This window comes from Miniopterus natalensis, chromosome 2, assembly GCF_054644295.1.
Source record: "Miniopterus natalensis isolate mMinNat1 chromosome 2, mMinNat1.hap1, whole genome shotgun sequence".
In the NCBI taxonomy this organism is placed as follows: Eukaryota; Metazoa; Chordata; class Mammalia; order Chiroptera; family Miniopteridae; genus Miniopterus; species Miniopterus natalensis.
Genome location: NC_142082.1, coordinates 104,507,763 through 104,529,706, shown reverse-complemented (window position 1 = coordinate 104,529,706; position 21,944 = coordinate 104,507,763). Strand labels below are relative to the sequence as shown.

The window sequence follows — 21,944 nt, the reverse complement described above, 5'->3', positions numbered from 1 at the left end:
CAGGTGAGAATTAAAAGAAGAAAAAAAAAAAGAAAGTATTGAGGCTGAGAAACAGAAAAAAAAAAAAAAAAAAGACTGAAGAAAAGCAAACAGGGAATATACGGATCATCTTTCAGTGGAGTAAAATATGCATCATGGGGACTGGGAATTGAACTGGTGACCTTTTGGTACATGGTTCAACGCTCAACGAACTGAGCCACACGGGCCAGGGCAGGAAGTTTGTACCTTTTGAACACCTTTGTTGCCTGTTTTTATTTCCTCCCAGTGAATGGATATAGTTTCCTGTTTCTTTGCATGCCTCCTAATTCTTTGTTGGATAGTAGACATTTTAGATAAGGTGTATTGTTACTCTAGGTACTGGCCCCCCTTCTTCAGGGCTTGTTATTGCTCTTTGTTTGCTAATTTGTTTATTGAGTAACTGGATTGTTTTAGTAAAGTCTGCCCACAGTATTCAGTTTCTGATATTGTTCCTCAGGGAGGTATTGTTTTGAATATGCTCATAGGGTGGGATAATGTTTTTGGTTGGGCCCTCTTGCTCTCTTCCCTGACCACACCCAGTTGTTAAACTCCAATAATTGCCAGCTGATTGCTATATTGATTTTAATAATACCCTGGGCTAGAGATTGTTCTGAAGGAATAGTTTCTGAGGTTAGTGTTTAATTTTTGTTCTGACAACAGGAGGGGTCCTCCCAGCCTTCTTATTCCCTGGTACTCTTTTACAAACAACTTGCCTAAAGTTCCTGTTTCATAGTAAAGTTAATTTTGATGAAGTCCAGTTTATCATTTTTTCCTATTATGGATCATGTTTTTGGTGTCAAGTCTCAATACTCTTTTCATAGCTATAGATCCTAAAATTTTCTCCTATGTTTTTAATAAAAGTTTTGCATTTTATATTTAAGTTCATGCTCCACAGGGTGTAAAGTTTATTTAGGTCAGTGCTCCCCACCTCCAATTGTTTCCACTTCATTATTTGTTTTACCTATTCTGGGCCTGTGCCTTCCATATAAATTTTAGAATAAGCTTGTCTTTATCTACAAAAATTCTTGCTAGGATCTTTATAGGAATTGCATTAAACCTATAGAAGAATTTGGGAAGAACTGACATCTTTACAATATTGAGTATTTCAGTTCATGAATATTAAATGTTGCTATTTGTTTAGACCTTTGATTTCTTTCATTAGCATTTTGTAATTTTCAGTAAACAGATCCCATACATATTTTAAGTGTATACTTAAGTATTTAAATTTCTTTGAAGTAATTGTAAGTGACATTGTTTTAAATTTTAGTTTCCACATGTTTATTGTTAGTATATAGAAATGTGGTTGATATTTGAGTGTTCATGTTCTGTCTGTTGCCCTAGCTGAACTCACTTAGTAGTCCTAGGAGTTTTCTGTAGGTCTTCAGTAGCATTTTAAGGTTTGTTTTTAAGTGTTTTATCTTTTTACTTTCTATTGTGTTTATTAGTTTCTCCTATAGTAACCAAATATTGTGGGCTTTTTTTAGGGTGGAAGCTGTTGATATTCTTATATTAATTTTATACCCAATCACTTTGATGAGTTTTCTTATTGAAATTTTTTTTTCAGTTGGTTCTTTTGGGTTTTATAGCTAAAGTGTGATATAATGGGTAAATAGTTATAATTTTATAATTTTCATTTTTGCCTCTTGCTTACTTGTCTATAATCTCCAGGACAGAGTTAAATAATGGTGATAAGGGACACCCTTACCTTACTTCTGACTTTACCTTAGAGTCTTAGAAGAGCTTCATTTTATCGTTAGAGAGAATGCAAATAAACTAAAATGTATAGTAGATTATAGTTCTCCCCAGTGTTCTCATATTGGGCTGTTTTATTAAATCTTTGGGAACCCGAGTGTTGACAGAAATGTTTTTTCTTCCAACAGTTCTATTGTTGAAACTCTAAAATATATTGGTAGGCCTTTCTGCTTTAGAATATGTAAAATGGTGAATATAATTAAATTTTTTTGAATGTGGAGATTTTAAAGTCTCTTATTTTTTTGTTCATTCTTTTATTGTACTTATAAATTTAGAAAGCATTGTTGTTAGGACTATGTGTTGATCTCAGCCCTTTCCTGGAAATTGATTTTTTAAATGTCTTTTTATTTTAAGGAGAATCCTTACAGATTCTTTGGGAAAACTTATTTCTTGTCATTCGCGTTCTGTTTCTGAGTTGAAGATTACAAAACAATTCTAACAGCATTCCATTTATATTATCCTAAATGAGCAACATGCCTTTCTATACGTAGCTCCTTCTCATGAGAAGTTCATTGTGGTCATAGTTCAAGGCTGCTTTGCAGAAAGCTTTATTCTACTTGCTACGTTTGATAATAAAGATTTTGGTTCTTTAGTAAACTAAAGGACTTTAGGATTTGTTGATACAAGAAATGTCCAAACCTTCAGAGAATTTTTATCAGTTTATTTAAGCCAAACTGGTTACAGTTGCCAGGAAGCAAGATCTCAGATACTCTGGAGAATGCCAGTTTTGCAGTTTCTTTTATACTTTGAAATTAAGGAGGGAACATAAAGATTACCTGAAGGTGGGAGAAAGCTAGGTACAAGATAGTAAGATGATTATTTGCTCCTTGAAAAGTCTGGAAAAGAGGATTATGTTTGGCATCTCAAAGGTGTATTAACCTAGAAACACAAGAACAGTGGACAGGATGACTTGCTTAAACCTTTCTGTAAAGAAATTGTAGGCCTGGAGCATGACTACCCACCATGACCTGTCCAGTTAGGAATTTATGATCACATCACTCTGTAAGATCACTTTACATCACTGGACTTGGCTGTTTTATTATAGAATCCCCGTTTTGTCCACAGGTTCAAGTTCTTTTCTTTTTCCCTAGTCTTAATTTTTTGAGTAGTAGAAAGCACATGAACTTCATGTGGGCCAGAATGACCTAGATATAAATCCCAGCTGCTCTTTATTTATAGGCTAATGGCCTTGAACAAGTTACCTAATTTCTGAGCCTACTTTCCACATCTGTAAATGAATGCAAATCATTAGCATTGTTCCCTCTTTCAGAATTGGAAACTATTAATAGCATAGTTTATAATCTCAGTATTATAAATATGCTTGCTAAATGCTTATGTGATAGGCACATGCCCAGGTTTGGTGATCCTTAAAGGTTTGTGTTTGTTATTGCTCCCAAAACTTTGAAAACACTTAGAGAAATCCTGCAGCAAAGTCACATGATTTATGAAACTAATAAATTCTTAGTTTAATTAGAATTCTTGGACTAAATCTTGTGTACCCACATATATGAACACTAAATACACCTTTCACCTTTTATGGTATCTAGGCCTTCCCACTTTTCCCTTCCTCTCCTTTCCCCTAGTAAGAACTTCGAATCTCATGGGATTTATAAGCATAACATGTACCCTGGCTCCTTCCTATTTTAGTATTTCTAGTTGGATTGCCTGTCATAATCACCTTATTTGGATATGTAACTAAATGTCTAAAATAAGCCTTTGGCCCTGACTGGTATGGCTCAGTTCATTGGAGCATCTTCCCATACACCAAAAGGTGGCGGGTTCAGTTCCCAGTCAGGGTGCCATACCCAGGTTGTGGATTCGATCCCTAGTCGGGGTGCATACAGGAGGTAACTCATCAGTGTTTCTCTCTTTTCCCCTTTCTCTGTCAATAAAATAATAATAAAATAAGCTTTTGTACTATGAATTCAGAGGTAGAAGGTCAAGGACTTGAAATATTGAACTCTAGGAAACTTACTGTAATCCATTTTAGAGAGATATTGATGATTTCTAAAGTGTTTTTACCACTTAAGAACATTAAATATCATCTATCGAATATTCATTAAACAGTCATGCGTATAGCACTTTCTAAGAACTCACAGGGATATAAAAGTATGCTCTGGTCCTGAGTTTCTTTTCTTCTAGGGTAGTCTAGTGAGAGCTCAAAAAAACTAAAAAATATTGAAGTGTCAGACATTAAACAGTTTAAATGTAAAACATTACCAATAATATATGCTATATAAGTGAGAGATTTGGTCCTATTTATTTCATACAGAGTATGGTGAATTTTGGTTTCCTTACCCGTGAAATAGAAGTAAATATACCTTATAGGGTGGCTATTATGATGTCTAAATGAGGTTGGATATGTAAAACCTAGCTATAATGCATAAAATCCACATACATTTTTTCTACAGTTACGTATATTTTTAATTGAAAAAGTAATGTATAGTATGTGGCAAAAATATGCAAGTAGAACAAAATGAAAAGTAAATCTTCTCACTCCAGATCCTAGGTCCTTCTCTATGTATTTTTGTACCAAGAGTACAATTTTGAATATTTTCCAACAATTCTATGTACATACACAATTATACATTTTTGCAATACATAAGTGGGAACATATGTGTTTTCTTGATCCTGTTTGTTTTATTTAAAAATAGATTTTGGCTGTCTTTCCTATCAGCAAATACAGGCTTTTTATACATTATTGTTTTATTGTTACTAATGATTGACAAGTATTTTATTGTTTGAATGTATAATAATATAACCTATCTCTTCTCCCAGTACTCAGTGTGTTTAAAATATGTTAAATTTAAAACCTTCCTCTCTTTAGGGTCAACTCACTATCCTGAAAGTCCACCCTCCCAAGAAGAAGGTACAGAAAGAAAGACCTCTTTGTAGGAAAGGCTTGTGTATCCCATGAACGAGACAGCGAAAAACGGATTGGAGTGCAGCAGGACTCCAGAGCCAGAAATACGGCTCAGAAAAGGACCCCAACTTGATGGTACAAGGAGAGGTGATAATGACAACTGCCAAGGAGATTTGGAGCCTGTTTTAGAGGCATCTGTTCTTTCTACCCATCATAAAAAAGTAAGTTGAAGTGTTAGGATGGTAAGTAAAACAAAAATTTATGAGGGTGTGACTGGAGAAAGGATGGAGTTTTGAAAAGGAATCTTGAGCACATTTGTAAGTTTTTGTTCAAGATAATTTGAAGCCTCTTATTAAATCAGTTAGGTATTACTTGATTTCATAGTCATGCCTTTTCTGATGATGCTTAAAATCATAATAAGCTTTATCTTGTTTGAGAAAGGAAGTGGGTTGTGTAGTGCTTTAGTGGTGACATTATTGTTTATATTTTTGGAAAAATTCTGATTGCATTCTGGGAATACTTCTGCAGATATGGTTTATTTCTAGTGCATACCTTGGAATTCAGTAGAGTTCTGAGAAGAGAAGGCAAATTTTAATCTTTCACTTCCCAGAGAGAAGAGCAGCTTTTAAATTATTCAAGCAACTATACCTATCGAGAACAAAGGTAGAAATATCTATAAACAGTATCAGAAAGTCATTGCTATAGACATTTTGCTATGTTCTCTGGAACCTTGGAATTATGTAGCATGTATTCAATATTCTGGCTCTAGTACAGTGTTTCTCAAATTGTAGGTTGTCTCCATTAGTAGTTTGTGAAATTAATTTTGGTATTAAAGGCAGTGTTTTAAAAATTAAACAGCAAAATAGAATAAATATTGAGCTGTATGTATGCAGTAATATACATTTAAATAAACTCTTATTTGATGAAATAGTTTTATATATGTGTGTGCACGCATGTGTGTGTGTGTGTGTGTATGCATTTCTTACTGTGGGTCTTAGTTAAAAATATTTCGAAAGCCTTTACTTGAAACTGGATCTTTACCGGTATTCTAAGAGAGATGCTTATTATATGGGTAATAGTGGTGCTGGTTTCAACTCTAGAGGGTTGTCTTGTCTGTTGAGATCTTTTATAAGAATTTCACCAGGGCTTTGTAGCAATATAGGCTATTGTGACAAGAAATTTGAGGTCATTATAACCAGTAAGTTTATTGCTTTTCTCTGTTGTTTCCTCCATATCTCTTATTGGCCTCCTTCCCTGCCCTTGATTTACTTCTTTCTCTTCTTGTTCCATTGGCATAACTTTATTTTTTTTCCTTTTTCTCCCCTTTTATTTTCTTCCTGTCTTTTTGTTTGCCTTTTTATTTTATATTTATTTTTTTTTCAGCCATTTTCCTATTCCTATGCTCTACCCTTATTTTTTGCTCACCCTTCTTTCCTTTCAGAATCTTTTCTCTGCTCCTTTTATCTCCCAGTAGCTTCTGTTTTTTACTTTTTATTATTATTATTTACTATTAGCAATAATATCCATTTTTCTCTTTCCTTTTTGCTTTAGCATTTGTGTTCTTGTTTCACTCAGTTCTACTTTCTCTTGGATTGTTTTCATTCTGATTATCAGGATATTGTGTAAGTTACTATTTGTTTCCTGGCAGTGTGGTTGTGTTTTGTTTTGCCCTGTCAGCACCTGTACAACAGCTCACACAGCATGGTTGTGGCTGAGCCTCACAGCCAACCTGAGAGGCGAGTCCTCTCATGAATGGGTTAACAGTAATCTTGACCCAATCACAATAGGAAAGCCCAAAGAACCCACAAAAGGGACATGCCTAGAGCAAATAGCTCAGAAGTATAAGGAAAACACACCTCTGGGTCCCACTGGACATACACTACAAAATCCCACCCCACAAGACTGGGAGACAGAGAATATATCTAATATACAGATACAAACAGTAAGAGTCACTAAAATGGGGAGACAAAGAAACCCCCAAACTAAAGAAAAGGAAGAATCGCTAGAAAAAGACCTTGATGAGATGGAGTTAAGCAAGTTATCAGAAATAGAGTTCAGAGTAATGGTTATAAAGATGCTCAAGGAAATTAATGAGAACCACAAGACACATTATGGGAAGGTCCAAGAACTTAGTGAAAGCATGAAAAAAGAGCTAGATATGATAAATAAGAACCAGGCAGTTTCAGTGACCTGGGCTCAGTGGGTTTGATGAAAAAAAGATTCAGAGTGAGCACATTGCCTGCCCAGTCCTCAGAAGGGGTTTTAAGCTTTTCCTCCAGATCTCAAACGGTAGTCCCTAAGAGTCTTAGGGTCTTGTATTGTGGTCCCGTGAGCTGTTTTCCATTCCCCTTCAGGACTGTGCCCTGCGGGGGATATCAGGCTGCAGTGAGCTGAACCAGCCCCTTTCCTGTTGGAGGTGGTGCTCCTAGTCTGCGGTTGCTCAGTTCAAACTCTCCACAACGCAGACACAAATCCCAACGCAGACACAAATCCCAACGCAGACACAAATTTCCCTGGTCTGTCTCCCCAATGCAAGCCAGGAAGGTTGACACACCCATTCAGCAATCAAAAACACACAAAGCAACAAACATGCAGAGAACACGCCCTGTGAGATCCTGGCTCCCCCATGCCTTGGAACCAAAGTCAACCCCATGCAGGTCTCCTGCACAGCTGATCTCAGTCAAGCTGGGGCAGCTCCTTGCACGTTATGCCAGCTCCCCTCAGAGCTGGTCAAAAATCTCCAATTGGCCCACTGGCAGCTCCTGTCCCTGTCTCTGGCAGCGGGAGGGCTTTCTTCCCCTTTCCCACGCCACACAGTTCAGATGCTTTCTGGGGTTCTACACAATGCCGTACAGGAAAGCAGAGGGTCCCTGTAGGTTGCTGCTGAGTCCAGCCCTCTGGCCCCTTTCTGTTCAGAAGTCACATCCTTCAGGACAGCCTCTTCTGCGGGCAGCTGCCAGGGTGAAACTCTCCTGCCCCAGCTGCGGCCTTTAGGTGCGTTGTTTCACTGGGAAGGCTCTACTCGGCCCCCTCCTTGAAGGTGCACTGTTCCCCTGGCTCCCTCTGCCCGCAGTCCATGGGCAGTCCTTCCTACTCCTCCACTCCAGGTTTGATATCCCAGCTTTTGGATGCCAGTCTCCACACTCTGAAGGGGAGCTTTGCAGCCTCTAACCCTGGGGCCTGACAGCCCCTCACTGGCTTCAAGGGGGACTCCCCTTTTGCTTCTCCCTCTCTTACCAGTCTCTGTGATGTTTCTTCAGTGCTCCTTACTCGAAATATGTCCACTCAGGTATATTTCTTTTGTTTTTCCAAGCTGGCTACGCAGTATTTTAACTGTAAATCCAGTCCATGGCTGGAAGCAAGGGCACACTGCTTCTTGTTAGAGTGCTGCCATCTTCAATCCCTGAAAACCTGTATTTGATTTTCCTTTAATCTTAGAGCTAACCCAAAAGCCAACAGCCTGAACAAAAGGAATCATTTCTTTCTTTCCATCTGCATTAACAGATTTTGTGTGAGGAATCAAGGAGAGGATCTGATCCATAGATTGTAGAATGTTAGAGCTGAAAAGTGAAACCACCTTGTTTACCAATGAGGATATTGTGTTTTTGTTCCTGATGAAAATTCTTCTTTGTGTGTTGTTTCTCTTTGGTGGAAGTTCTTTGCTAAAAAAAAGAGAAGGTGGTTTATGAAGAGACAAGTACATCTGCCGTGTGCTATGGGAGGTGGTTTCAGTAGGAAACTGATTGGAGCATTTAAGCAATGAAATCTTTTCTTCTTCTCAGGCCCTTCCTTGGCCCTTCCTCTCCATTCATTGCAACTTCTGCTCTATATTTAATCTATATACAGTACTGTCCCTTGCTACTAATTTCAGGGTATTAGTGTAGAATAATCGTGGGAGCTAGAAAAGAAAGGGGTTACAGAAAATTACAATTTTGAGACTGAAATTAAAGACAGTATTAACTTATATCTTCAAGTGACTCGAGGAGTTCCATATACTGATTTTTTTTTTCTTTTTAGAGAAAGGACTGATTTCTTACAATTTCCAGTTTTGAAGTGGAACTATTTGAACTGTTAGCAAGTAGAGTGTATCCTTCTACCTAATTCTAATAATGCCTTAAATTTGTATGTAGCGTTTCCATAGGCATTATTTCGTTTGCTTCTCAAAACTGCACTCTGAAATAGGAAGAACAGATATGATCTCTGTTTGCAAGTGGATGAAAGTAAGATTTAGAAAGCTTAGAGCGATTTGCCCAAGGTCACATGGCTAAAAGAGCATGTGCTACGCCTTCTGACTGCTCTTCCTGCTGAACAAAGCTGTCTTTGTGACAGCCGGCACCAAGTTGACTTTGTGTTTCTCAGTTCCAAACTCTGCCCCTGAGTGTTTATGTTGAGCCTAGAGGTTAGATTCAGCGGTTGGTACTTGTTTTTTTGCTGGAATTGTTGCACACCGTATTTTCTGTTAAGCCAGGTTAATTTTGCTTCTTAGGTGCATTCTAACCTTTTAATGGATTTTCTGTTTATTTTGAAAATAAACCTAATGTATCATGGTGCAGTCCTTCATATTTCTAATGATTTTGCATCATTTTCTTTGAGTATTTGTTTCCCTCTTCTTAAGATGTAGAATTTAACTAGATTGCATAGACTTAAAAAAAAAAAAAAAGGTAGTTTCCCTTAGACTCTCTAGTTGCATTAAATGCCAAGTGTGCATAGGATAAAAATATAATAGGAAAGCAACAGTGGTGTTTTTTGTTAAAGTTACAAACAAGTTAAATGAAATCCTGAGTTTGTAAAAATAAAATTTAAAGGTAGTTAGATGCATTACTGAGTGATATGTCTCTTTGTACAAGCGCTTACCAGCAGGTTCCTTTAAGTCTATTAGGAGTTCTTATCTGATGACCTGTGGCCCTTTAAAGAAAATAAATATACAAATGCCAGGTTTTTATTCCAGAACTGTTGAACCAGAATCTTTGGGTCCTGGATGTATATATTTTTAAAAAGCTTCACAAGTGATGACGATGTCACTATTGTTTGAAAATGAGTAGTTAGTTCTGTTTTATTTAAAACAGTTAATGTATTAAAAACTTCTCAGGAACATGCTTTACAAAAAGACAAATCTCTACATGTCTCTGAAGAATATTTGGGAAATAAAGTTAGATTTATTCGTTAAAGGAAAATTCCACATTTATTCACAGTTGACTTAAAAAATTGAGATAATTCACATATAAAATTCACCAATTTAAAGTGTACAATTCATGGTTTTAGTATATTCACAGAATTGCACAACCTTCACTACAATCTAAGTTTAGAACATTTTTTCATCCCCAAAGAAACCTCTTACCCATTAGCTGTCATTCCCTATCCCCACGCTGAAACCCTAGGCCATTTCCAATTTGCTTTCTGGATTTGCCTGCTCTGGACTTTTTGTATAAATGGAATCATATATTATGTGGTATTTTGTAACTGGCTCTTCAGCATAATGTTTTCAAGGTTCATCTATGTTGTACCATGTGTCAGAACTCTATTCCCTTTTATGGCTAAATATTCCATTGTATGGATATACTATATATTATTAATTTATCCAGTTGGTGGACATTGTGTTGTTTTCACTTTTTGGCTGTTATGAATAACGTTGCTGTGAACATTCATGTACAAGTTTTTGTGTGGACATATGTTTTCATTTCTCTTGGGTACATACATAGGAATACTTTTTCGGATCATGTGTTAATTCTGATGTTTAACATTTTGAGGAGCTGCCAGACTGTTTGCTACAGCAGTTCTACCACTTTATATCCCCACCAGCAATGTATGAAGGTTCTACTTTCTCCAAATCCTGGCCAACACTTGCTTTTGTCTGTCTTCGAATATAGCCATCCTAGTAGGTGTGAAGTGGTATCTTACAGTTGACTCTTCAGCCTTTATCAGACCTACTGAAATTAGTTGTGGATGAAGATACCAATTTAAGCTCTTTGAAGACTTTGGAAATAGCTAAATTCAAACCTACAAAAATTGTGTCAATTCAAATTTTTTTTTAAAGGCTGGTTTTGTTTTATTTTTATCCTCGCCTGAGGATATGTTTATTGGTTTTAGAGAGAGAGGAAGGGAGGGGGAGAGAGAGAGAGAGACAGAAAGACATTGATGTGAGAGAAAAACATGGATCATTTGTCTCCTGTACATGCTCCAACCTGGGAATTGAACCCACAAGCTTTTTTAAAAAAGATGTCTTTATTGATTTCAGAGAGAGGAAAAGAGAGGGAGAGAGAAACATCAGTGATGAGTCATTGATTGGCTGCCACCTGCATGCTCCCTACTGGGGATAGAGCCAGAAATCCCAGGCATGTGCCCTGACTGGGAATCGAACCTCCATCTCCTTGGATTATAGGTTGATGCTCAACCACTGAGCCACGCTCGCCGGGCCCTTTTATTCTTTCTCTGGTGTATGGGACTATGCTCCAACCAACTGAGCCACCTGGCCGGGGCTCAATTCAACTTTTAATAGCCCATTTATTTTCATCTGTATTGTCACTACTTTTGTCTAAGCTGCTATTATGTCCCATCTGGAATATTGGGCTAGACCTAACAGGACTTTCTGTTTTGTTACTTGTTCCTGTTCAGTATATTCTTCACATAGTTGCTAAAGAGAGCTCTTAAAAATGCAGAGTTTGTTATGCCATTCCCATATTAAAAATACTTCATATGCTTCCCATTGCACGTAGGATAAAATCTTCACTCCTTTACATAGCCTACAGGATTCTGCATCACCTCACCTTTGCCTATCTCTTTAACTTCAAGACCTTCTCTTTCTTGTTCAGTGAGCCTCAGCCATGCTGGCCTTATTTCACTTTACATGGGCTGGGGTCTCTCCAGCCTCAGCCTTCAAACGTGGCTATTTCTTCTGCCTGGAGGATTCTTACATCCACCTCTGGCTAACTGCTGCTCACCCTGTAGTATTCACTTTACATGTTACTTCCTCAGAGAAACCTTTCTCAAATTCCTATCCTCACTTCATTCTTATATTGTCTGTAATCATACCTTCTATTTTCTATAACAACATATCACAATTTATATATTTGTGTGATTAGACATTTAATAATTATTTTTGCTTATAGACTCTATGTTCCATGGTGGAAAGTATCTTGCCTTTTTTTTTTGAATCCTCACCTGAGGATATTTTTTTCCATTGCTTTTTCAGAGAGAGTGGAAAGAGAGAGAGATAGAGAGAGAAACATTGATCTGAGAGAGACACATCGATTGGTTGCCTCCCGTACGTGCCCTGACTGGGGCCAGGATTGAGCCTGCAACCGAGGTATGTGCCCTTGGCCAGAATTGAGCCTGGGACCCTTCAGTCTGTGGGCCAGTGCTCTAGCCATTGAGCCAAACCGGCTAGGGCTCCTTTCTTTTAAATGTCAGAAACATTCGACACACCCCCTACATGATAGTCCTATTTTTAATATTAGTTTGAAATAAAGATATGATAGAAATTGACCATGGATGTAGTTCATCTTAAGTGAATTTGTATTTTGTAGTAGTTGGACAGTAGTAGCACCTGTATGTAAGATACTGTCATTAGTTTGGGAATCAAGGTACTACTTACAGCTGTGTAACGGTTTCTTAGCTTCCATTTTTTCATTTACCACACTTGATCCTGATTTCCACATTATAAAATGGGGATAGAAATACTCATTTCAGAAGGTTGTTGTGAGGATTTGGTTTTTTATTTGTAAAAGTACTTAGTATAGTGCCTGACATGTTGTTAGTACACAATAAATACTAATTCACTTGTCCTTCCTTTGTCATAGTACTCAACTGATGTAATTGCAATAAATCCTGGCAAACGCATCCTGAACTTATTCATATATCTCAACTACCCTGGATTTCAACAATCTTTTCACAAAAGTGATTTCTAAATCTGTCATCTTAGTACTGGCCTTTTTATTAGACCTTTAAACTTTTCAAGTTAAACTAATTTAGCCTATTTCTTCTCCCACTAGCTCACTCTTCTGACTTCTTAATTTCTTTTAAATAGTACCAACTTTCTTTCAAGTACCCAAACTTGGCTTCTAGAATGTCAGAGTGGAAGGAATACCACAAATCACTTTAGTAGATGCACACATGCATTTATTCTTTCTGCAGATGGTTTTAGTTTCTTTTCTGTGTATTGGTACCCTGGGAATACAAAGATAAGACATGTTTTCTGCCCTTAAGAAGCTTATAGCCTAGTTGGAGAGACAGACAAATCACATTTGTGGTACTGTGTGACCGTATGCACAGGGTATTATGGGAGCAACTCTTCCCCAGGCGGGGATCTGGGAGGTAAAACTTGAGTTTCAGAGTTAGCCAAGAGAAAGGGAATAGCAAGTACGAAGACCCGGAAGTAAGAATAGTGGAGTAGTGGTAATAATAATAGCTAACACGTATTGAGTATACGTTGGTATATATTGATGTCTTAACCTGCAAAATGTTTAGCATAGCGGCTTAATCCTGGTACAAGAGATTTGGTAACAAGTAAGCCTAGTCTAGAGATCTGCACCTAAAATCCGTATTTCTAGACTCCTGGTTCAACAATATTCTTCAATTATCCAAAATTCTTTTTCAAATGTGTAATGTGTATTGGTTGAAATTAATAGGCCATTGCTTCTAGGCCTCTGACCCTAAAGCCTGGACTCTTTTAACTGCATTCCTTGAACTTTAGAAGTTAAATATTGTGTAAGCCTCTTCAGGCAAAAACATAAAAGAGGCATTTCAAAACAGGTTGCCCTGATCATTAGTTTTATGGCTTTATTTCACATCTCTGAGTTTTCAAGGTATTAAGTTGAATAAAGAGAGAAGCTTTTATAGTTGTCCTACTTTTTCTCTGTTCCAGATTCTTTTTCATAAACGGCGGAATTTGGAGCCAACTTTTATTCATTCAACCTAGGAATTATTCTGTTGATCTCATTTATTTTAACCAAACACCTAAGAAGCCACTGTGTGTTAGTTCATCAGAAGAAAGTTAGTTCATCATCCTGTCTGCCAATCACCTTCAGGAAGTCTACTTAGAAATTCAATTAAGATTAGAGAGCCCTAGCTGGTTTGGCTCAGTGGTTAGAGGGTCAGCCCACAGACAAGGGACCCAGGTTCGATTCCGGCCAAGGGCACGTACCTTGGTTGCAGGCTCAATCCCTGGCCCTGCAGACCCTGGTTGGGGTCAAGACTTGTGCGAGAGGGAACCAAGCAATGTGTCTCTCTCACATCAATGTCTCTCTCCTGTTCTCTCTCTCTCTCTCTCTCCCTCCCTCTCTCTCTCTGTCTCTCTGTCTCTCTCTCTCTCTCCCCCTCTCCCTCCTCTTCCTTCCCTTCCTCCCACTCTCTGAAAAGCAATGGAAAAATTATCTTCGGGTGAGGATTAAAAAAAAAAGGATTAGAGTTGCTGTGTGAGAATAAAAAAAATTGGGTGATTTTAACTTTTTTTTATGTATCTTTATTGATTTCAGAGAGAGGAAGGGAGAGGGAGAGAGAGATAGAAACATCAATGATGAGAGAGTTGTCATTGATTGGCTGCCTCCTGCACACCCCTGACTGGGGGTCAAGCCCACAACCCAGGCATGTGCCCTGACCAGGAATCGAACTGCAATCTCCTGGATCCTAGGTCGATGCTCAACCTCTGCGCTATGCCTGGCCGGGCGAAAATTGGATGATTTTGAAGGTCTTTTCCATCATGCTCTGATAGAGATAAAGATAACTACAGCAAGTCCTCACTTAACATAGTTGATTCTGTAATGAAACAATGTATAACAAAACCAATTTTACCATAAGCTAATTGATATAAACAAGAGCTAAGTTCCTGTGGCATCTCATTTGAGAACCTCTTGTAGTCTGTACAGGCTAAGAGTATATATATTTCTAGGAAGTCCAAAATAAATCCTCATATAGACTAGATACTGTATTTATTCTATTGGAAGATAACCACATTCATCAATGCTTACTTTTTCATTTATTTTTTGTAGACATCTTAATTTCCACTAACTCTTGTGTTTGTATTTGTTAACTATATCAGCTTGCTAATGCCTTTACTATACATTTCAGAATTCTGAATTTAAAACTCAATTCAAGCTGTCAAATTTCCAAAACCATCAAAATAACTTGGTGCTTAAACTAAGCCAAGTTTACACATATTGTAGTGAGAGTGAGCATTGCTCTAAAGAATTCCAGTAGTGTTTTAGAAAGGAGTGGTCTTGGATAGAAATTTATAGGGTTTTGAGGCCTGGGTTCTAGTGGTTTAAGGCAGGACTTTTTTTCTTTATTCAATTTATTGGTGGTGACATTGGTTAATAAAATTATATAGGTTTCAGGCGTACAATTCTATAATACATCATCTGTATATCGTATTGTGTGCTCACCACCCAAAGTCAAATCTCCTTCCATCACCCCCTTTACTCTCTTCTACCTCCTCCCTCCACCTTCCTTTCCCTCTGGTAATCACCATACTGTTGTCTGTGGAAAAGGTGGAGGGATAAAGCAAAACTAAAAACAAAAAACCTCATAGATGCAGACAAGGCAGATCTTTCAATACACAGAACATACTGACACTGGGCAAAGCTTGTGATAGGATAGTTTAGGACTCGTTGAGCAGGTTTTGATGAGCAAATATTTGATAAGCGAGAAGAGTTGCCTAGCTGAGCAATTTATTGTGCTAAGGGGCCGGTGGAGCAGCCTGTTGTTTAGTTAAATGGATTTTTGAGAAGTTCCTAAAGCTGATAATCAAGTTATTTACTGGTTTGTATCCTTATCTTCCTGGGCAAGAATTTCCTGGAACAAATGATAAAGTTTTGTTGATGTAAGGTCTTTAGATTCTTCTTTATCATTAAATTATGTGAATGTAGAAGGTCTCAGTTCTCAATGACATCTATAAAGGCAGACACATTTTAATTAAATATTTACTGTTCCCAGCCCTGGGTATTTTACATTTACTTTACTTTAATCTTCTAACTGTAGATGGTATTATGATTATGGATCTCTGTGGCACTTTGTTTACTGACTTCAACTAGTATTTCAATATATAATTTATCCCTAAAGGCATCCTAAGTTTCAGTTTCCTTTTCCCTCTTGACTATTGCTGTTCATTTCATCTTTTAAAATTCTATTCCTCATTCAACCTTTCCTGAGTCCCACACTCCCTGTCTTTAAACTAACTATACCTTATTTCTATTATAGTCATTTATGTGGCTAATTCAATCCCTTATTGGAGTGTAAGCCCATGGAAAACAGACTATATTTTACTCATCTTTTAAAAAACCCTCTTAATAAATATTTGTATTACAGTGATTTTCAATGTTTTTCATCTCATGGCACACATAAACTAATTGCTAAAATTCTGTGGCACGCCAAAATATATGTTATATATTTTGCTGATCTGACAAAAAATAGGCATACTTTTAATTCATTCACACCAGACCAGTTGTTGTGTTGACTGTTGTCATTTTTTTATCTGCCCAACTAAATAGTCAGCTATTGCATGTTTTAAAAATGCTTGCAGCATACCAGTTGAAAATTGCTGCTCTGCTGAAGTGAGTCAGGCTGAAACAGGTAAATGCCCAGTAGATTCATGAATTATTTCATATTAAACTGATCTTAAAAGCCTTTGATCTTTATGATTCTGTCTTTCCAAAGGCACATTCTAGAGAACTATCATTTTAGGTTGCACTTTAGACAGATCATCAGAGTCAAATATCATTATATTTTTGAAATATAACCAATCTCAGTCTTATCACAGATGGACTCACTGAATGCAGGAGGAGAAAAATGTTAAAAAGTGTTTTGTACGCACTTCATTGTTTTGACTTCTCTCTTTAAGTTAAGTTTAAATATAGTGATTTATTCATAGAAAGCCTTATGGAATTAAGTTTTATGCCTTAATGTTAGGCAGCTTTGGTTTTAATTCTTTAATCTTTCATAATGTCCTGTTTTTCTTCATAATTTGTTTTGATAAAGGTTAGAGGTATGACCATAGAACAGAACATAGTATATATTTAACACTTGTATGTGATCATCTTAATATAGATGCCATTCGGTGTTGAAAGAGAGATCTTTGGGTATGTGGTGTAGCGGCTGCTAGGTGGGAAATTGAAAGTAATTTCTACTTATGACAAGGTAGTTCTTTAGAGTTAATATTGGAAGACAGAGACTTTTTTTGTTGTTAACCCTCACCTGAGGATATTTTTCTATTGCTTTTCAGAGAACGGAAGGGAGGGAAGGAGGGGGAGAGAGGGAGAGAGAGAAAAAGAAATGTCAATGTGAGAGACACATTGACTGTGTGGCTTCCACATGTGCCCTGACTGGAGCCGGGAGTGAACCTAAAACCAAGGTACATGCCCTGACCAGGAATTGAGCCCTCAACCCTTCGGTGCTCGAGCTGACGCTCTAACTATTGAACCACACTGGCCAGGGCCAGCCTATTTTATATATAGTGCCCAGTGTAGGTTTTCTCAAGCATAACTATGTGGCATAGCTATAAACTTGCCCACATACCCTAAGAGAAAGCATTTTTTTTTTTTTTTAAATTCTGTTTTGTGGCCAATTTTTGACTCTGCCGCTTTATTCCTACTCGTTATCCTGTCTAACCCAGGGAACTGTATTTGCCACCACCCACTCCACACAGATCCCTAGTTAGCAACTCTATAATACTTGTACACAATAAATGGCTAATTATGATCTAGCATTTAAGAAGTTTTTTGAGGATATATTTGTGAGTATTTTGTTACAGGAGGGTGAGAATTGGGGATGATACATGATAAATAATAGATGTATTAGTATTTTGTGCTTCTGAGGGAAACTTTCTAATAAAAATTCAGAAATCTTGCTGACATACTAGGGTGGATGGAAGTATTTCTCTTTACTGTAATATGTATTTCTTACCTCTGACCTGATAACATATACTGGACCACCGGATGGAAATCTTACCAACAGTAATAATGCATTCTCTTGGACTGAGATTAGCTTTTTTAGAAGCACCCATTTTAGATAAGAAAGGATGGTTGTGATAGATGTGACGAGAAGATGCATACAGGCAGCCCTAATGCTTTGAAAATTTCCAGTATATATGAGTTTGTTGCCGTGGGTTAGTTAAGTAATAATAGCTCCTGAACCATATGGTTCAAACTTTAGTTATCATGGTGTTTTACTGTGAGTAATTGCATAGAGTACAAGCTTTTCTGCTAGATAATAGATGTTTGTCATGGTCAGCGACTAATCATGTCACTTCTTTGAAGTCTATCAGTGACTGGTTATTGGACTTCTGTTATTCATAATGCACAAGACAGGCAAAGTGTATAGTTGTGTTGCTTCCTAGTGATAAATCTATGTGATTTTTTACGAAAATTATTAATCAAAGGTGGGAATTGGCTAATGAAGATAAAAGTGAAGCAAAGAGCCCTGGCTGGTGTGGCTCAGTTGGTTGGGTGTTGTCTTGTGCACTGAAAGGTTGCTGGTTTGATTCCTGGTCAGGGCACATGCCAGGTTTCAGGCTCAGTCCCTAATAGGGGGCTTGTAGAAGGCAGCTGATTGATGTCCTACTCTCACACCTACGTTTTTCTCTCTCTTTCCTTCTTCCTTCCTCTCTCTCTAAGAAATAAATATTGTTTAAAAAGTGAAGCAAAGAAAGGAAAAATGAAAATGCTGAAAGTGAAAGTCAAACATAAATGGATTACAGAAGAAATAGCTGGCTGTGGTAATGTTGACACACGCCACTTAAGAGAGTTCAAGTAGGCAGCCAGAGGAACTTAGAGAAGGCAAATTTGCCAACATAAATGAGTCAAGTGTATGTGACCAAAAGGATGAGGATGTCCAGAGAAACGATAAAGGAAAAAAAGTCAACTTAAAGGAACTCTTAAAGATATTTTAGGACACTGAATGTGCAAAGAATAATATGCTGAAAGTTGATCCAAATTTAGGAGTATGGCAATTTGCCAAGGCACAGAAAAGATGCTCACTTTGTATTGTAAGTTATACCACAGGAAGGCAAGCACTGTTCCAGTTACTCCTGGTAAGTTTTAAAGAAATAAGTAAATACTTAATTCTCAGTGTTTCTATTTTAAAATATAGCATCTGAGATAAACTGACAGTTTTTAATGGTTTGACAAAAATTTTTTAAGGTCATGGTGGAATAGTCATTTCCCCATTGGTTATTTTTAAAAATTTTTTTATTTTTATTTTTTTAATTTATCTTTATTGTTGAGAGTATTACAGGTGGCTCATTCCCCCCCCCCAAATTGACCCCCTCCACTTTGCTCCCACCCCTTCCCCAGGCCTTCACCCCATTATTAACTGTGTCCCCCATTGGTTATTAAAATTTTTTTACAGGGTTTTGACTTACAACCATCTTTAGTATATCCTGTACTACCACGCAAAGCAAGGCCTGCCTGTATGTGTTATGGCCTTTGGCCAAATGTCTGTTACCTCCAAAATCAGGCAGTGTCATAACTAGAAAACTGCGAGTGGAAAGAATAGAGTATGAACTTTGCAACTATATGGACCTGAGTTAAAATCTGACTCTGGCATTTTCTAAGTGTGTGACTTTGAACAAATCATTTAACCTTAGGTTCCTCATCTGTAAAATAGTAGCTGCTCAATGAATACTTTCTTTTTTTTTTTCTTAATCCTCACCCGAGAATATTTTTCCATTCTTTTTCAGAGAGTGGGGGAGAGAGAGAGAGGGAGAGTGAAACATCCATGTGAGAGAGAGCCACCGATTGGTTACCTCCCGCATGAGCCCCGACCAGGGCCGGGGATTGAGCCTGCAACCGAGGTAAATACCCTTGGCTAGAATTGAACCCGGGACCTTTCAGTCCGCGTGCAGATGCTCTAACCACTGAGCCAAAGTGGCTAGGACTAAATGAATACTTTTATTTAGTGAATAGCTCACTTATTAGCATTTTTCATAGTGAAGTATCTGATAAAATATTTTTTTTTTCTGATGTAAGCACATAATACTGCACTGTGGCATGTATAATTTGAAGTGTATAGACCCTCTCGGCATTTCTTTAGATCAGTTTCTCAGACACTATTGACATTTTGGCCAGATACTTCTTTGTTGTGGGGAGCTGTCCTTTGCATTGCAGGATGTTTAACAGCATCCTGGCCCTTCCTACTAGATACCAGTGGCATTCCCCCCACTTTTGACAAGTAAAAATGACTTCACATACTGCCAGATTTGAGGTGGGGGGAGCAACAACTGCATTAGACTTTTAAAGTATTTTCTTAATTTATTTCTCTACTTCTTGTTTCCCTTCCTCAATGTGGCCTTTCTCTGTTGGCAAAGTAATAGTTTCTAAATGCAAATTTAATAATGCTCCCGCTTGCCCCAACCTCATATCATTTAAATGCTCACCTTTGTCTACAGGATAAAGCCTAAAGCACCTTAATATCAAAAGCCTTTAAGGAGCTGGTTCCTACCTAACTATCTTCATTCCTCCCCCCTTCTGTTGTGTTTTTTTTTTAACATTTTATTGGGATAATTTAAAATACCCAAATCTTAAATACATAGCGCAATGACACTACATATATAAATGACCATCACAAAGATCAAGATTCACATTATTTCCATCACTTCAGACACTTCTCTTATGCCCTTTTTGAATCAGTAACCCTTGTCCATATCACACCCATTCTCAGAGATTACCACTCTTCTGACTTCTACCACAATAGACTTGTTTTGCTTGTTGCTGCACTTAATAATATGGAATCATACAATACATACTCTTTATGATTAGCTTCTTTCACTTGGTATGTTTTTGCTACTTACCCATATTACTTTATATGTCAGTATTTTTTTTTTTTTTTTTTTTAAATATATCTTTATTGATTTCAGAGAGAGGAAAGGAGAGGGAGAGACAGAGACAGAAACATCAATGATGAGAGAGTCATTGATCAAGCCCGCAACCCGGGCATGTGCTCTGACCGGGAACTGAACCCCGATCGCCTGGATCCCAGGTCGATGCTCAACCGCTGAGCCACACCCGGCCGGGCTATGTCAGTATTTTTTTAAAAAAATTACTGAGTAGTGTTTTGTTTTGTTATATAAATATATCACACTTCGGTTTTCTTATTGATAGATAGTTGGGTTGTTTTTGGTTTTTGACTGTTATCTGCAAAACCAGGCAGTGCCATCTAATGCTGCTATGAACCTCTTTACCTTCGTTTTTGAATTATTCTCTTGTGATAAAATATATAACATAAAATTTGCCATTCTAACCAAATTTTTTTTCTTTTTTTTTTTTTTAAGATACCTTTATTGAAAGAGGAAGAGAGAGAGAGAGATAGAGTCATCAGTGATGAGAGAGAGAGTCATTGATCGGCTGCCTCCTGCACAACCCCGACTGGGGATTAAGCCCACAGCCCAGGCATGTGCCCTGACTGGGAATCAAACCATGATCTCCTGGATCCTAGATCGATGCTCAACCGCTGAGCCATGCCCGGCTGGGCTAACCATTTTTAAGTGTTCAATTCTGTGGCACTAATTACTTCACAGTGTTGTGCAGTCATTACCACTATTTCCAAAACTTTTCATCACCACTAACAGAAACTTTCTACCTATTAAGGAATAACTCTCCGTCTGTTCCTTCTCCTTTCCCAGTCCTTGGTAACCTCTAAGGGACTTTCTCTGTGAATTTGCCTCTTCTTGGTATTTCATATTAGTGGAATTGTACAATATTTGCCCTTTTGTGTGTGGCACATTTCACTGAGCATCATCTTCTTAGGGGTTCATCAATGTGGTAGCATGTGTCAGAACTTTATTTCTTTTTGTAGCCCAGTCATATCTGTTGTATAGAGATGCCACATGTTTATCCATCTATTTACGGACATTTGGGTTATTTTGTACTTGCCTTTTACAGTTTCGCATTACATTTAATTTACTTTTTGCCGCATCCATGCTAAACTGCATATTATTTGTGTCATGCCTTTTCTTTCCTCTGTGTATTTGGACACTTGCTATTACCTTTGCTTGTCATGCCTTTCCCAGTCATGTTTGACCCTTTTATTTTTTTTAAAATCCTCATCTGAGGATATTTTTCTCATTGCTTTTCGGAGAGTGGAAAGGAGAGAGAGAGAGAAAAACATCAATGTGAGAGAGACACATTGATTGGTTGCCTCCTGCATGTGCCCTCACCAGGGCCAGGGATTGAGCCTGCAACCGAGGTACATGCCCTTGGCTAGAATCGAATCTGGGACCCCTCAGTCCGCAGGTCAATGCTCTAACCGGCTAGAGCCATGTTTGACTCTTGAATGCATTTTCCAGGGCTTGGTTCAGAAGTTAACCTTTCTAGAAAATTTCTCAGCA

General features: G+C 37.6%; 1 protein-coding gene across 1 annotated transcript in view; it reads left to right on the top strand.

Annotated features, from left to right (window-relative positions):
- The window catches only part of ADIPOR2 (adiponectin receptor 2), a 57,524-nt gene that overhangs the window by 17,968 nt on the left and 17,612 nt on the right, over positions 1 to 21,944 (top strand). The window contains exon 2 of the mRNA XM_016224881.2: positions 4,598 to 4,854. Coding sequence (XP_016080367.2) covers positions 4,684 to 4,854 — 171 coding nt within the window. The 5' untranslated portion in view covers positions 4,598 to 4,683. The remainder of the gene's footprint in view (positions 1 to 4,597; positions 4,855 to 21,944) is intronic.